Here is an 18,163-nt window from a genome sequence, read left to right on the forward strand (position 1 = left end):
CTCCATAATATAAATACTTTATGATGAAAATTTCTCAGTGATTGAAGACCTATATGAAAAGAAATTGAAACATGCAACCACAGAGCAGTAAAAAGACACTTAAAAAGCACACTAAAAAGAGAAGATATTCTTTATATTTTTTTTAACTAGCAACCCTTTGTTTGACGTATGTTTTTTAGGCGCCGTCATATGACGTATGACGCATCTTTGCAATAGCCAACAATAGTTTCTGTTTCAATTGGAATATTTAATTTATTAACGCTATTATATAAAACTAACGTGTAAGGAAAATACTTAATACAGTTGTACAGTCGTTATTTTGTTGATTTCTTCGGAGATCTGACGGAGAAATAACATTAAATATGGCCGTTCCGCCGATTTACAATCCCGTAAGTAGAACGCTATTTCTCTAAATTCCTGTGATAGTATTAAGAAAATAATGCTCATAAACGCAGCTTTGTCATTTTCAAGGACATATAACTTGATACCGGCAGTGCAAGTAATTTATTTGCTATGTAAATACGAGTGTTATCTTGGGTTTTTTATCACTCTTATGAGGCGATTGGGTAATATTTGCTTGATACAATCAAAATTATACTTAGCACTTTCCTTTTATGGTTTTCACGTCACGGGTTAAATTATATTCTCCTTCTAATAGACATCACAATTACAACAAATGCGAGTTTTTCATGACCGTTTTTCTTACAAAAATCACTTTGATTTCCTTAACTTCACGATTATTACATCTTGGTTTGTTATTCATATTTAATTCAATCTAATCACAAAATTACATTTGTCTATACAAATGTAAGTTTTTTATTTAACCAAAATCATCATAAATCTTGGTTTGTGACTAACCTATATTTTTCATCTCTCACTTACTACAAGATTACATCCCTACATACATTTTTATTATTTATTTATTTATTTATTTATTTGACACTTCATTACACACATTATTTTATAAAATATAAAAGTAAATAATAAATCACAAAGTTACAGCTTTAATATGTGTAACGGGGCGGCGGGCATTTTTATTGCTTTTTAAGTACAAAGAGCAAAGTTTTGCATTCAAAGCAGATGTTCGAAATGACATCCTCGTTGTGCAATACAATGACAAGCTCTTTTTAGTTTCTAAATGAACTTTCCTCAAATTTGCAGTGTAATTAAAGCAAAAAAAGGCTAAACTGTACTTTATAACAGTATTTAAATTAAAAATAAACAATTTTCATGTATTTATGTGGTAGAAATGTTGTACGAAATGTTTCACCTTTTTATTTTTTATAAAAGTATTATAGTTATTGTCATTTTACTCATTATGTGAACTGTAAAGTAATTTCAATATCACTTTAAATTGATATCTGTAATAGTTACGGAATAATTGCCCGTGTATACTTAACTATTACACTCTGTATGCCTGTATCACTTGGGCATCACAAACATATCCATTCAACAAATATATTATTAGTATGTATATAAATTGATAAAACCGTTTTGGGGCGGCGTTTTATTTATGTGCCAAGCAAAGATCAGTAGAGTTTATTAGTCATCAAATTAAAGGCTATAACTATTGTACAATAGGGGAGCGCTTGGCCACAATCTCGCCTAATGGTAAGCTGAGATGTGGCCTAGGATGGAGCGCGCTTCTCTAGAACGTATCTGTTCACTAATAATTAAAAGAATTTAATTAAATAGTTATTAATTGACAGACAAAAGATAATTTCTATAATCTTTTATTAAATTGATTCACTTAGGTCATTGACCATTATTTGTCAATTTGAGATAGCAATTAATGTAGTCATCAATTTATGTTTATAAACATCAACAAATTAGCTTAAATAATTTTTAATAACCATGACCATATATATCATCTATCATCACTGTATATTTTTCTAAGATAATGCGGGCTACTGACCTACCGAACAAAAGCGAAGAGTTTTGCTTGTTTATGTAACACTAGCTTTTAGTTTGTAGTTAAAAAGAATTCCCAAGGGATGTATTATCGCTGCTATCGTACCATAAAATAGCTCCGTTGCAACATGTAAGAAAGAGATACATACTAGCATCACTACATAGTATAAAACAAAGTCGCATTCTCTGTCCCTATTTCCCTATGTCCCTATGTCCCTTTGTACGCTTAGATCTTTGAAACTACGCAACGGATTTTGATGCGGTTTTTTTTAATAGATAGAGTGATTCAAGAGGAAGGTTTATATGTATAATAACATCCATTAAATAGTGGAGAAGTACTGTTATTTTTGGGGTTTCTAATGTGATGTCGTAAATAATTACATTTCTTCCGCTTACATTGCAAACGCAGGCTGAACCCTACGAGTTTTATCAAAATAATGTACTAAGTATTGTACACATTGAAAAGGTCTACAGAAAAGTCCGCGATGGCATAATATGTCTATCTCTTATGGATAATCCACAATAACTTTTTTTTGTCATTTACTTTTTACGACAAATAATGGCTAATTTTCGAAGCGATTTTAACCAATACAGCATTAATCCTTAACCAATTAAATACCTTGAATACATTGTTCATTTAATATAGATCTATATGGCCCTTTACACCGTATGATTTAAGTAAATATTTTCGAAGATATTACAGATTTAAAAATTGCGGGACGTACCGTTTGCGGCGGTACCGGCCGGCCGGGCCGCTATGTTTTTATATACAACGTTAACAGTTTTTCTGTAGTGTATTTAGTATCAGCATTGCACCCGTGCGAAGCCGGGGCGGGTCGCTAGTTTATAATATTAGTAAACTGCGACATGGCTCGCGTGTTCAGTCATATGTCATACATATCACATTTTTTATACAGAGCCATCTGTTAGTCCATTTATAAATTGCGTAAGGATTACGTATTCGTTGCTGGAATCCGCAATTTTTAGTGAGAGGCAAGAGGCCTAAAGTTTACACTAGGGACTAGGGGTTTCCTGTCTGGTAGCGGTGGAATGCGATCTCATGGGGAATGCTCGATTGACGCGTGACGCATATCTAGTATTAGCTGTGCCGCGCGGTTTCACCCGCATTACTCCGCTCCTGTTGGTCTTAGCATGATGATATATAGCCTATTTTACTCGTGGATAAATGTAGCTTTCGAATGGTGAAAGAATTTTTAAAATCAGTCCAGTAGTTTATGAGCGTATTCATTACAATCAAACAAACAAAGTTTCCTCTTTATAATATGTATTAGTGTAGATTAATTGGGGCGATTGTGTCGAGGTCAAATGAGCACCGCTTAATTTAGTCTGGCTAGATGAAGTTTCGTCAAAACTGCCTATGAACCATTAGTATAAATTATAATACAATTGTATTGAATAACAGTTATTATCTAAAGTCATTATTGACCTTTTTTAGCTGGATTAAAACATGGTATTTTCGGTATAGGTCCTCTAATACTTTCTATTTGTGTTCCTGTTGTCCAGCTATTGTTAAAAATTATAAAGTTTGTAATGTTAAGATGTGTGCTCTGCGAGCCCTAAGGAAGGGCTGGACGAATTTGGATAATATTTGTTAGTGCAATAAATTCAAAGAAATTCGTGATCTGCTCACGACATGATGACGCATGGACGTAACAAGGACAGACCTCATTGCAGAAACAAAAAAATGGAAATTCTATATAAATATAATTTAAATATATCCGTAAAATATGCGTGCAGAATTAATCATTCTTATCTTCTTAATAATTGTAAAATTCATGGGAAATAAATGAAGAATTTAAAAACGTAAACTAATCGAATTTCTAAATGTAAACTAGACTGCATTTCTAAATGTGACCAGTGACCAAAAATATGCATTTCAGTTTTTGGTAAAGTACATATTACACACACGCAGAAAAGGACTTCTGTTTAAATGATGATTAGTCACTATAGATATATCCTTCTCTTGGAGTAGATCAAACCTCCACTTTCTGGTGACGCCAGAGCCAGTAACAACTGCCACGTTAGTTCGTCACTTCTATCTATTCTATCATGAAAACACTAAACGCTTTATCATCAGAAATACCTTTACTTTATACTTATCATTATTCATGTCACGTAATTAAATTCCTGGTGATCGAAATTTGACCTTCTCTAACGGTACTGTCTGTTCCATTGCACGTATCGCGATAAAACCTACATTCTACAAATCCATATTGTAATACAAAAACAACGATATAATATGTGGAGGGTTACCGTGGCGTCCTAAAGCTGTATTCATTTCAGTGTGTAAAAAAGACAGCGCTATATAGGTCGACAACAACGATATAAGATCGAGATACGTGGGAACATTGGGGGGTAACCGTGACGTCTTAAAGCAGTACTAATACCAGTGTGCAAAAAAGACAGCTATATAAGTCGACAACAACGATATGTAAGATCGAGATACGTGGGAACACTGGGTTACCACTTACCCCCCAGTTCTTGACGTCTTAACGCTGTATTAATTCCAATGTGAAAAAAAGGCAGAGCCATCTAGCGCCATCACTTTCCCATAGTGGAATTAGTGCTGCTTTAAGACGTCATGATAAACACCCTGAAATATGTACAACTTGCTAATCCGCGCGGTTTCACCCACGGATCTACCCCGTAGAAAATTTCGCAAATCTTCACTTTTTGCTGGTCCGTACAGTATTTTGCTGTTAAAATTTCCAGTAAGGTCGTCATAATTTTCGTACTGTTTATGCTTATAGCGGTTTTCCTCCTAGTTATGTTTTCATTAGTCTAAATGTCTCCATTTAATTTCTAGGTGGTACCATGCGTGCAGCCGATCCCGGGGGGCATGTACCCCGGCAGGATGATCAGGTTCCAGGGTAACATACCACCAGGCGCACAAAGGTATTATACTAGGCTATAAGATTAGTACTTAATATGTGCTTATGTAGATTTTTAAGGGTACAAATAGAAAATTGTGCATAAAAGTATATATTTATAATTGTTGCAAGATTGTGAATTAGCAAAATAAACATTAAATGTGCAATATAGGAAAAATTGCCTTTCCCAAGAAGGTCGAGAGAAGAAAATAAGGCAAATAAATTATAATAAAACTAATAGGTTCGGATCGTAAAGATTATTTTAATAAACACGTATTTATTTATTGTAATTGATACAATATTAATTAAAAAAATATTTTTTCCTGTAAGTCAATATCAAAACGATATTTTTTTTTAAAGAGTATAATAAAATTCGTTCACGAGGCAGTATTTTTTGTCCTGGTTTGGCAAAATAATGCAGGATTCGAATCCCGCCGTTCTTTACAAAGTTCGCTACACGTTTTTGATGTGAAATATAAAAAAAAAATATCGAGTTGAACAAAAAAAAATGTCCTAATCGTTCGAACTTTAGAGTAATCTACGCTCCTCCTACTCTATATTTATGTATGAATTTGTCCAGATTCGCGATCAACCTCCAATGCGGGCCGAACACGGACCCCCGCGACGACATCGCCCTACACCTTAACTTCCGTTTCGTCGAAATGTGCATAGTGCGCAACCACCTGACCAGCATGAACTGGGGCATGGAAGAAACGAATGGGGGCATGCCACTGGTCCGCGGCGAGTCGTTTGAGGCCCTTGTACTGTGTGAGCCGCAGGCTTTGAAGGTGAGTTAGGGGGCGTCCATTGATCGTATTATATCGAAATGCCACTAAGATATTGGGGCCGTCCATTGATCATGTAATGTCGTAATGCCACTTGTGCTGTATGAGCCGCAGGCTTTGAAGGTCAGTAAGATATAGGGGCCGTGTATACCATAGGGTGGTGAATACCATTAAAAAGCAAACAAGAAATACAAAACACTTCACCTGTATGTTTGTATGTAACCAACTCGTTTAGACTCGATTTTGACTTGAAACCGACAGATTTAATTCAAACTTTGTACACGAATCATCGGTGAAAATACTGTAATTTCTTTGCAATTATTGGTTGCTGCTTTGCTGACGGGGAGTCCTTTTTGTCACTATCATTTTTTTATATTGTTAAAATATGTATTTATTTTTACATTGTGTCAAATAAAAGGTATTTCTATTTCTAATTTCATGAGTTTAAGCTAGTTTTTACCATACTAATTATGTTTTTAAATTTTAACCCAGGTCGCGTTAAACGGGGTTCACTTCTGCGAGTTCCCGCACCGTTTGCCGTTCCAACGTATCAACCATCTGACGATAGACGGTGATGTGATGATGAACTTCATCGGTTTTGAAGGTGCACAGCCTCCGCCCACGCAGATGTATATGGTGAGTTCAGAGCTTATTTTAGTTTGAAGTTTGAAGCGATTCTATTGGTTACTTACAAACACATTTCTCGATCCACATCCTCGCACATTGAGGTGAGAGCAGTGGTGGCTCAGTGGTGAGACCTCGGACTTCGAATCGATAAGTCCGGGGTTCGAGACCAGGCGAGCGCGCAGGAAATAAATTGATTTTTTCAATTTATCTGCGCATGTTGTAACATCACCACTGCTCGAACGGAGAAGGAAAACATCGTGAGGAAACCGACATGTCGAAGAATCAAAAGTTCGACGACATGTGACATCCGCCAACCCGCACTTGGCCAGCGTGGTGGATTATGGCCTGTACCTCATAGGAGGCTCGTGTCTCAGCAGTGGGAATGTATATGGGCTGATGATGATGATCCTCGCACATTATTGGTGGAAAAGCACACTTAGAATCAGAACCGTCAGCGTTAGAATCAGAATTATCACCCACTCGACGTTATACAGTGATGTGATGATGAACTTCATCGGCTTTTCATGAAAAAAAAAGACGGGTTGCACTCCGGGAGTGCCGGCAGAAGTGAAAACTTGATTATTTACGTTAAGCATGTTTGATATTTTGGAATGGTATCCATCTTACGCTTTTTCGATCAGGTCACGTGTCCTGACGCGAGTTTAAGATTTTATACCCATTACAGAAAAAGTGCTCAACGCCGCTAAAGAAGTTTTCACTTCAAAAATTCCATTCAATATAGCCTATAATATACTCAAGGATCACATACGTCGTACAAATCCATCGGTGAAAGACTTTGAAATCGATCCAGTAGTTCCCGAGATATAGCGTTCATACAAACAAAATTTTCAGCTTTATAATATTAGTATAAGTTTTTATTTATTTACTAGCGGTCCGCCCCGGCTTCGCCCGTGGAACATATTTACGTTTTCTCTACATAAAAACCATCCTCGGACTTCAAGGTCGGTTCCAAATCGGTTCAGCCGTTCTCGAGTTATGCGCTTACCAACACATTTTGCGATTCATTTTTATATATAAGAAGAAGATAAGAAGAAGATGGAACACACAACAATAAATACACATTACATTATATATAGGATAACATTATCTAATTAATTGTATCTTATGTATTTATAGAGGGATCCGAAAAATATATCAAGATCTGGTATAGTTTTAATATATTGTTTTTATTTTTCAGTCTGAACCCCCAGCGTACGGGGCCTACGGGGCTCCGCCTTCATATGGAGCCCCCGGCTACGGGGCTCCGCAGGGTAAGTCAACAAAAATAATATATACATAGTATTAAAAAATGTTGTTGTGAAAATTTTTGCCCATTAATATTAAAAAAAATTTTTTTTAAATTTTTTTGTAAATACGGGTAGGTAACTACTTTAAATATGAAAGTTATGAAACGATATGAAAAAAGAAAAAAAGAATTGTCTGTACATATATTTAAAAACAAAATATACCGGCCCAATTGATAACCTCCTCCTTTTTTTGAAGTCGGTAAAAAATATTAAGTCTAATCCACACGTTTGTCGAACAACGTGACAAACAACGAACATAAGGGACGGCGCTATACAGAGAAGCGAGAAGGAAATAAGTACATCTCTTTTCTTCGTATAGTGCTGTCCTGTGTTCGTTGTTTGTCACGTTGTTCGGCAGACGTGTGGATTAGACTTTACAATCTTCTTATATATAAAAATGAATCGCAAAATGTGTTGGTAAGCGCATAACTCGAGAACGGCTGAACCGATTTCGATAATTCTTTTTTTATTATATTCCTTGAAGTACGAGGATGGTTCTTATGTAGAGAAAACGTAAATATTATGTACCACGGGCGAAGCCGGGGTGGACCGCTAGTATTAAGATAAGATTGTAGTAAGTAAAATATGTTCGTAACATGACATGCATCATATTACATATAATTTAAATCATTAGTTTTAATTCTAATTCGATTTTATATCATGCATGTACATTGTACACTCGCATGACATGCTTGCATGACATGCATGCATGGACATATAGACGACATTCATAAATGGTTGAAAGTTTTCACTTCAATATTTAAAGGTATATTATAACATAGATATTAGATACCGTATACATTATGTCGTGACGATATTTAAAAAAAAATAGCCAATAATTTTGAAATTAAATTAAAAAGAACAGTGTATGTGCCGAGCACACGTGTAAGAATTGAAACTTCTTTGGCAAGTTTCAAAGATACCAAAATTATCGCCTTACTCCATGACGTGACGGTTTTGCCATGACGCGACCTTGAAATTTTACTCTCAACGCGCGTAAAGAAGTTTCAGTCAACTTGTCCAAATCGGCACGCGACACTAAGGGTTCCGTATAAGCTAAAGTGGAACGGCAAAAAAAAATTGGTCACCCATCCATTTTATGACCGCAAGAGAGTTGCTTATCTTCGGTTTTTTATTATAACAGAAATATGTACATTGCTCCTGAAGATTTCAAGGTAGTCTTTTAATAATAAAATATGAACCGTTTTACCCTTTTAGATACGGAACCCTAAAAATTACGTATTTAGAATTCCTCTTTATTTAAATTGGCTGAAAATTAATGTTTTAGTAAAAAAAAATCATACATTTTTTATCGTCACGACATAATGTGTACTCGGCTTTGGCAAAATTAAATTAGCCATAAGCTAAATAGTTTAAATTGTGGATTTGTAAATATGTAAAATAGACGTTATTTTGTATATTGGTATGCATGCTTTTATTTTTGTCACCAACTAAATGTATAAAGAACTATATTTAATTTATTTAAAATAAAATTAACTTTTTTTTATATTGAATGAAAAATGAAACTTCTTTAGGCGCGTCGAGAGTATAATTTCAAGGTCGCGTCATGGCAATACCGTCACGTCGTGGAGTAAGGCGACGATTTTGGTATTTTTCAATCTTGCTGAAGAAGTTTCACTTCTGACAGGTGTGCTCGGCGCACACTCTTTTTTTATTGTCAGATCAAATCTTTAGTTATTCAAAATATATCTTTTAAGAATTAAATAAAATATTGAAATTGACTTTTTTGAATAGAAATAAGTAAATAACTCATATAAAAATATACGTTTAGTTGGTAACAATCTAATGTAAAATTAGTACTTATATAAATTATAAGTAGTGTGAGTAAAATTGAGAAACAGTATTTAGCATGGGAGTAGCTGACTAACATTTTTTACTAATACTAACCCTTAAGTTAAGGTTTTAACAATTTCTTTATATTCTATAGTAAATTAGAAATAAACAGGGAAATACATATTATTATATTCATACTGGCTGTGCCCCGCGGTTTTAGACATTGCGCGCACGAGCAACTTTGTCTCCGCAACTATTTTGTCTCCGCAACTATTTTGTCTCTCCCACCTATGGGCTAGTATGAAAGTGCGCGCACGTAGCGACGCAACTCCCCATACAAATTGATGGGAGAGACAAAATAGTTGCGGAGACAAAGTTGCTCGTGCGCGCTAGCTCTTACCCGCAGTGCTCCACTCCTGTTGTTTTTAGCGTGATGATATAGGTATAGGACTATTCAATACAAAAATATGTTTTAATTAGTTCACGTAGTTCCTGATAATAGCGCATTCAAACAAATAAATTTTTAAGCTTTATTTTAGTAGTGTAGAGAATAGATTATTTTTATTTCGAACTAGCGGTCCGCCCCGGCTTCGCCCGTGGTACATATTTACGTTTTCTCTATATAAGAACCATCCTCGTTCTTCAAGGAATATAATAAAAAAAGAATTATCGAAATCGGTTCAGCCGTTCTCGAGTTATGCGCTTACCAACACATTTTGCGATTCATTTTTATATATAAGATTTAATTCCCAATTTTAGTTTTATAACTTTAAAGCGAGGCAGAATTTCAAATAAATTTAATATGTTGTTGTTACTGTAAATATTATAATTTTCTTATATTATTCATCAAATATAATATTTTAAATTTTTTTTTATACATACTGTCTAGCATTGTTTGTAATAATAAAATTGCATGTTGTGTATATTTTGACGGGTTCGATCTAACAAGGATCCTTAAAATCGGTCCAGCAGTTTTTAATGTCTATATGACATGGATATGTGCTATAGAATTTAAAAATAATAAATATCACAAATAGCCATACAAAAAATATATTTATGCAATTACCTAAAAATTAACAACCTGTATTTATAACTCCCTCATGTTATTAACGCGTTTCAAATGTTTAAAAGAACAATAATGAACAAATTAATTATTTTAAGGGCCGATTTTTCAATGCTTGGATAAAACTTATTCGTCCAATAAAGTATTACACGATAATATTAAAATGTCACGTAAACTGTCAAATACGGGCAATTAGAATACGTTTTTAAAATGGTAGTTTTATACATTATTCGACGAATATGTTTTATCCAAGCATTGAAAAATCGGCCCTAAATGGATTATTTCTTTATTATTAATTAAATAATCTTGTGGATAATAGATGGCGCTAAAATCAAATATAAGGCTGGACCATTTTTAAATACTTTTGACTTACTTTTTACGAACTCAAAATTTTACATATTTTTTAATATCAAATTTAACGTGTGTCGTCGTAACTTCGAAACGGATGAATCGATTTGGTTACGGTGCTTTTAATGGGTAGTCACATTTTTTAAGTTTTATATTTCCAGCTGTATTTGGTGGATTTAGAAATTCAGCGAATATGTATAGTAAATTTTAATCTATGAATTTCAAATTTTGGTAGTACATGTTAAGTTTAGCATTTTCGTTAGAACAAAATAGATTTAAAAAAATATCAATTTTTTTTTATAAGGCCATCGTGTTAAAAATATGAAATGTATATTTATTTAAAAAATATTTTTGTATGATTTAATAAAAAATTAAACTATTTTTGTATGAAATAATCGTGAGTGCTTATAAGTGAAAGGTAAGTTGTCAATGAATTTAAAATTTGACATATTTATTTCGGTTCGGTGGTGGCTTAATTTTTTATATTATGGTCTTTTTAGTAACATATTTATTTACGTATTATATTATTTTATTATGTAGCGGGGTATAGTAGTGTCTGTACTAACTTATTAACAAGTTTATCGATATTTTTTTTTCGCTTCTCGTGACGTGGTCTGCATGGTTTTTTTTTTTGTTTTTTTGATGTATGAGCGCTTTTTTATTAGTTTTTTTTTCTTTTGCAGGCTTCTACTAGCGACATCTATAGAGTAGCGGTTGATACAGGTATTTAGCTTTGAAAATTAAATATAATCCTTCTAATATTATAAATGCGAAAGTTTGTGAGGATGTGTGTGTGTTTGTTACTCTTTCGCGCAAATACTACTGAACCGATTACAATGAAATTTAGCACACATATAGAGGGTAACTTGGATTAACATATAGGATAGGATTTATTCCGAAAATCCCACGGGAACGGGAACTATGCGGGTTTTTCTTTGAAAACGCGGGCGAAGCCGCGGGCGGAAAGCTAGTCTTTAATAAGTTGACACTTACCGTCTTATCACAAAAACTTAAATAGACCTTGTCTAAGGGTGCTTTCACTTTGTTCTTCACTAAAGACATATTTATAGTTTGTATTTAATAAATAGGAAGGTCAATGTCCTTCATCCGTCTTATTACAAACTAGCGGTCCGCCCCGGCTTCGCCCGTGGTACATATTTCGCAATAAAAGGTAGCCTATGTTCTTTCTCAGAGTCTAAAGATTATCTGTGCCAAATTTCATCAAAATCGGCCCAGTAGTTTATACGTGAAAACCATACATACATACATACAAACATTTCCTCTTTATAATATTAGTATTGATACATATTTAGCGTTAAGCCACAGATAAGGACAAGTTTAAACCTCTCTCTTCACTAAAGTTAAACCATCACTTTATAGTGTGGTTTTAGGGTGCATTTCCACCAATAATGTACGAGGATATTATGTAGTGTATGTGTTTGTAAATAACCAATCATATCGCGTCATTTAGTTTGAAGATCGAAGCGTTTAGCGTATGAAGTGATACTATTGGTTGTTTGTATTTGTGTTTGTAACACATTCATCGCTACACATCCTCGCACATTATTGGTGGAAATGCACCCTAAAACCACACTATAAAGTGATGGTTTAACTTTAGTGAAGATAGAGGTTTAAACTTGTCCTTATCTGTGGCTTAAGTCATAACGCTTAAACATACACACATTATAAAACGTAATAAGACGGATGAAGGTGATTTTTGAGATTGATTTTCCTATTTTTTAATAGAATCGCAATATATGCTCTGAAGTGGACGCGAGTGAAATCAGCTCACGTAAAAACTTTAATAAACTTTACATAAATAATGTATTAAATCGTGCTTTATGTAAATCTAAGAGGCAAAAGTAAAGTTTATCAAATAAATATGTAGGAATAACGTATTTTTTGCAATAAGCAGCGGCTCCCGGCAACTTCAGACTAAACTTAAGTTACCATGTTTGAAGAGAGAACTATCTCTTGGTATGTTAGAGTCAAAATTATTGTTGTTCCTGTTAACTTGTTTTTTTATTAAAATTTCATCAAAATTAGTTATGTAAAAGAGTAACTAACATTCAGACAGAAGGATAGATTAGCGAAAGTTTGCAAGTATGTTTGTTAGTCTACACGAAAAACAGCTGTATCGATATGAAATTTGGTACAGAGGTAGATTATAATAGTCTTAAAAGTAGCCCATGTTCTTAGTTTTCTTTAGTTTGTAGAAATATTTCTAAATATTGACGACATGTCAATATTTAGAAATATTTTTAAGATTTGATTTTTCAATCCTTAGTTAAAACTTATTCATCGAATAACGTATTAGACTACCATTTCAAAAATATATTCTAATTGTCCGTATTTGACAGTTTACAGGCGACATTTGAAAATGTTCGTGTAATCTTTAATGGACGGATAAATTTTAAACAAGGATTGAAAAATCGGCGCTGTCTATAAAATAAATAAATTAGTGTTTTCTTTCTTTTTCAGGTGCCTTGTAATGTTGGTGGTTATCAAAGAGTTAATTTTAAGCATATTTTTCGTATTTATGAGCACTTTTCGATGCAATTTCTTTTTGTATAATTTTTGATTTTTTTTTTAATAATTACCAAGAAGGCTTTTTGAAATTGCTATTCGGGTGACGATCTGTGAAAATTATTTTAATAATATAAAATTTGACCAAAAAATTTGTTTTAAGATTTAATTTTCCAATTTATTCATTGGCAGCACTATTATAAATACTTAATTGAAGTCCACGATTTTGCATTTGTAACAATAAAAAAACTTAATTATAAATATATATTTATTCTATTTTTAATTGTGAATAATATATCGTATAATATGTTACACAAAAAATATCTTTTTTCTTTGTATTATTCCTAAACATCACTGTAGTTCATATATTTTTGTTAACTATTTAAAAAATTTGCCCTATGTATAGATCTTATTGCAGAAAATTTTAAAATAATTTTATTTATCTGTCATTTGTACTTTTTTTGCGCGCCAAAACATACTTGACATACTTCATTCCTATTGGTAGTTTCGTTTTTAGCAGTGTTCCTATTGGTCGATATTAAATACATACTATACACAAAAAAAACATTGATTCGACATAAATAAGAAAGAGACGGACAATCACAGTATACAGTTTTGCATAAGAGAGAGCGAGACAGCAATATTTTTCTTATATTTAGAAGTAAATTTAAAGGGCTTATATGATTTTTATATAAATATTGTCTAGATTTGTTATTTCTGCTTAGGTCACACGTTACGTGTTGTTGTGCTTTGATTGTGAACTTATATATTTTTATGGTTAAATAAAAAAATTATGAGAACAATGTTGTTTTATTTTACAAAAAAATATTCTATAATAAATGAGTAGAAGTAATAAGAGTAATGTAACTATAAATATAAAAATATCCTACGCTTTAACTTGGTTGAAATTCTGCCTCACTATAATTATTGTCTTTATTTACTTAGTTATTACATAAAAAAAGACGACAAAATTCTACGAATTTTACCTACTTGCAAGATTTAGAATACTTTATTTCCTTATGGCTCCTGATTAATCCAAAATTGTCATTTATTTTGTTACGATCACTTCATATTTTGTGAAAAGAAACATAAGAAATATACCTCTATGAAAAATTCAAATAAAATGTGGTTGAATATAGCGCCAAAAGCCACTCGAAAATTAAATAAAAACTCTTAAGTAGTAGCATAGTATAAATAGAGAAGTATGTTAACTTCGATCTCCGCTCGGTTACTGTGGTTACTTCTCATGGATCGTTCTCGTGAGGGCTGCGTCACTGCAATACAAGTATTTAAAATATCAATGTGACAAGCGACAACCCTGCGCCTTGCAAGTTTAGGTACCGTGCGCTCCCAAACGCCGGGAGTTGGCCTACTTCTCTCTTTATACTATGATAGTAGTAACTCAGTCATAGTAAATAACAATAAGCTATAGTACATAGTAACATTATTATAACTTCCGTGTGAATTTACCTTTCTCTACAACTAAAAGGGTCTTTAGCGTGTAATTTTTTGACCACAGCTCGAGATTTTCAACCGTATTTTGAGACAGTTCTAGTTTTAGGAGTATTTATACGGGTAGTTTTTAATCTGTGGTTTTATTACTCCAGGCTACCAGGTCAGTGGGGTGCCAGCTGGTGCTGTAAGTATTCCTTTTTTATCCATTTTAATTTAAGTTAAATATTCATAGTGTAAGGAAACCGGCATTTTAAATAACAAAAAAGTTTGACGTTAAACGACATCTACCAAACGTACTTGAGCAGCGTTTGGCATGTGGTCATCAAAGTTCATCAATTCATTCGATTATTATCATAATTCGTCAAAATTGGTTGCAATACAGCTCAAAAAAACAGCGATACCTTTGCATATTTTTTGTAATATTCAAAATAATAAAATAAATATTTCCCGAAAATTTACAAATAATATTTAAGATTCGGTCAAGTAGTGAATTTATTTACCTATAGTGTATTCATAGCATTACGCAACAGCGCAGGGGGTTGGGCTCAGGAGCCGCTGTAGGCTTGGGGGTTCGAGCCCGAGGGGGTCTCAGGGGTTACATTATGTTATATCTAGATTAGAATTATTTAATTATCTATGTATACAGGGTTACGACCAATCATACGCGCCGCAGCAGCGCAGGGGGTTGGGCACAGGGGCCGCTGTGGGGTTAGGGGTTGGAGCCCTCGCTGCGGGGGGTCTCGCGGGTTACGCGCTTGGCGGAGGATTCAGCAGTGATAGCCCTTCTGAGGAGGTGAGTGCCATTTCTAGAAATAGAAATAGTTTTATTTGCCACCACGTAAAAAAATATAAATCTTAATAATATAACACACAAAACAGAAGAAAAAGATAGCAATGATGGCAAAAAGGACTCCCGTCAGCAATGCAGCAACCATTATTTAAAATGTATTCCTGCACTGCACTTTTTATGTTTGCAATTCATACAAGTGTTATATATTGATATAACAATAATAAAAATGGAGTGTCTGTAATATTACATTAAACACTCATTACTAAATGGATATGAATATATACATTATACACGGTATTTATTATACAAAAACAATATATTTTTTCAATTATTGTCTATCTGTCTTTTTGCTCGGCTAATCTCAGGAACACCTGAACCGACTTAGACTAGACTTTCAATGATAGCTGTTGGTTTAAGGAGTACCTTAGGCTATTTTTATACCGATATTCCCACAGGAACATTAGGATTAACAGGAAAAACTCATTCACGCGCGCAGGTGAAACTGCGTTTAGTATGTAATCACATAGTGTGAAGTCCCATGTCCCCTAGTGGGGTAAGGGGCAGATGCATTATACATCTGTTTCATTGATCGATTTTCTTTAGGGACAAGTAGGTGATCAGCCTTCTGTGTCCTACCAGACCGAGACATTTTTTTTTCTTCGTCTCCACCGGGAATCGAACCCAGGACCCCTCGGTGTTACGCTCACGCGTCAACCACTGTACCGAGGAGGCGGTCACTTTCAATTCAATTTCAAAAAATGTGTTCTCTATGTAATCACATAGAGAACACATTTTCTGAAATTACAAACATTTCTCTTCCCTAAATGTTTTAGTGTAAAAAAAATTAAAAAAATATCATTTTTTTCCAGGCACCTCAAATATCGTCATTCTCTGAAGATTTCGGCGGGGACGATTGGATGGATTAATTTAATTTACCCACCAAATAAGTTATATCGATATAATTAACCAATAGCTAATCGAAATTGTGATGCTAATTTTCAATCAGCCAATAGCAGTGAAGTATTTTCGCGCCAACGAATGTGATTGGCTGACAAATAACGGTCCTTAGTCGATATAACTTATATATATATATATACATAAAATAAATATACTGAGGGCGTTTGTCCACTACAAGGAATTTTACGGTCCGGCATTCCGATTTTTTACGGTCCGGTATGGCACGCAATTAATCTAAATACTAGCTTGTGCACTATACGTAATTTTACTGTCCGACATTTTACTTTTCCCTATTCCGGATGGTTTTTTGAGTTTACGAGTCGCTGTAGGAATAATTGTTTTCGAGTTCCCACTTGCTTGGATTTTACTCTTTTTATTGCATATGCCAATTGAAAGCAAGCTCTTGTTTTACTTTCTTTTAGCTGGCAATGAGATTTGAGAAGTCGGTATTGTTATTTTATATACATTGACCAAGCATTGACCTATAATTATTATCTAAGTAAGTGTTGGTAAGTTAAAGTTCAAGTGGGAATAGATTTAGCTCCTCGTCACCGATTAAAATAAATAAGTGAAACACGCATTTTAAATCTCTTACGGAACTTTACTTTTTATTATAACGAAGTAATATAATATTTCACCTTCTATATTTTTACTCGTTTCTTGTACCTAAAATGCGAAAACAATCATTTATGATAGCATTATACCGCCATACTTCCTTGAACTGTACCGCACTGATCCGAGTAAAGACGGACAGGTGCACAAGCAATTCATCGGTTTTTTCATGCCACACCGGACCGTAAAAAATCGGAATGCCGGACAGTAAAATTCCTTGTAGTGCACAAGCGCCCTGAGGCTATGAATAATATGAGATATATGACATAATATCTTATCTTATTTTCTTTTTTTGACATATTTCAAGAGGCTAAATACAACCGCGATGACAAAGAATAATTGCCAGAATCGCTCTGCAATTTTAATGATTCTTTTTACGAATAAAATTTCTAATATAGCATTGTCACTTTCCTAATAAAGCAGATAACATGATTTAATGTTTAAATAAAAAGACATTTACACCATACGATAAAAATAATGTTTCAAATAATTGTAAATATAACACAACCTTTTTGGCGAAATACAGCAAACTATTAAAATGACAATAAATCTTATCTTGCATTGCCTCAGTGTAAAATAATATAAATTGATTAAGAAAATTGCATATTTTACTAATTGGAGCAACTTAGCACTTGTGTGATTCTGTATTTAATCGGTATTTAAGGGAAATGTAAGAGAAAAGGCTATAAAGTGCTTAAATATTTATTTAATCTTTATAAGATACTAAACATTATACATATATATTAATTATTAAGTAATAAGTATGTTTATAAAATATTTTATTTAATTATACAAATAAGATTTTAATGCCTCCCTTATACAGCTAACACTTATCCTTTGCCTAAGGTCGCCTGGTAGAGATCACTCTGAAGTGATAAGGCCGCCCCATTTATACATATAAAGCTGTATGAGAATTGTTATTTTCTTTTCCATTCTATAAAAGGGTTAAATAAAAATGAAATACAATTATGTTAATTTATCAATATAATATATTCTATTAAAGTATGATAAAAGTACAACTATTAATAGAAACAGTATGCAAATGTAGAAATGTGTGTTTGTTCACTTGTAGTAAGAACACAAACGAAAATGTTTTA

The 18,163-nt window shown here is 33.4% G+C and overlaps 1 protein-coding gene across 1 annotated transcript; it reads left to right on the forward strand.

Annotated features, from left to right (window-relative positions):
- The first annotated feature begins 183 nt into the window (after nucleotides 1-183).
- Nucleotides 184-16,591, forward strand: LOC149896063 (galectin-5-like). The gene is made up of 8 exons (XM_090117895.1): nucleotides 184-389; nucleotides 4,739-4,827; nucleotides 5,383-5,590; nucleotides 6,080-6,223; nucleotides 7,413-7,485; nucleotides 14,860-14,891; nucleotides 15,354-15,500; nucleotides 16,367-16,591. Exons 1-8 carry the CDS (start codon nucleotides 363-365, stop codon nucleotides 16,421-16,423), a joined length of 777 nt encoding a protein of 258 aa, XP_089974021.1. The 5' UTR covers nucleotides 184-362; the 3' UTR covers nucleotides 16,424-16,591.
- The last annotated feature ends 1,572 nt before the right edge of the window (nucleotides 16,592-18,163 follow it).

The sequence above is a fragment of the Colias eurytheme genome, chromosome 29 (assembly GCF_061535395.1).
Source record: "Colias eurytheme isolate Ceu_HAF_F1 chromosome 29, ilColEury1 Martin Lab GWU primary, whole genome shotgun sequence".
NCBI classification, from domain to species: Eukaryota; Metazoa; Arthropoda; class Insecta; order Lepidoptera; family Pieridae; genus Colias; species Colias eurytheme.

Excerpts from the sequence above, each read along its gene's own strand:
- LOC149896063 (XM_090117895.1), top strand. The coding sequence starts at position 363 with ATGGCCGTTCCGCCGATTTACAATCCC. Across the intron at positions 4,828-5,382 it reads ATACCACCAGGCGCACAAAG|ATTCGCGATCAACCTCCAAT; the intron begins GTATTATACTAG and ends GAATTTGTCCAG. Across the intron at positions 6,224-7,412 it reads CGCCCACGCAGATGTATATG|TCTGAACCCCCAGCGTACGG; the intron begins GTGAGTTCAGAG and ends TTTATTTTTCAG.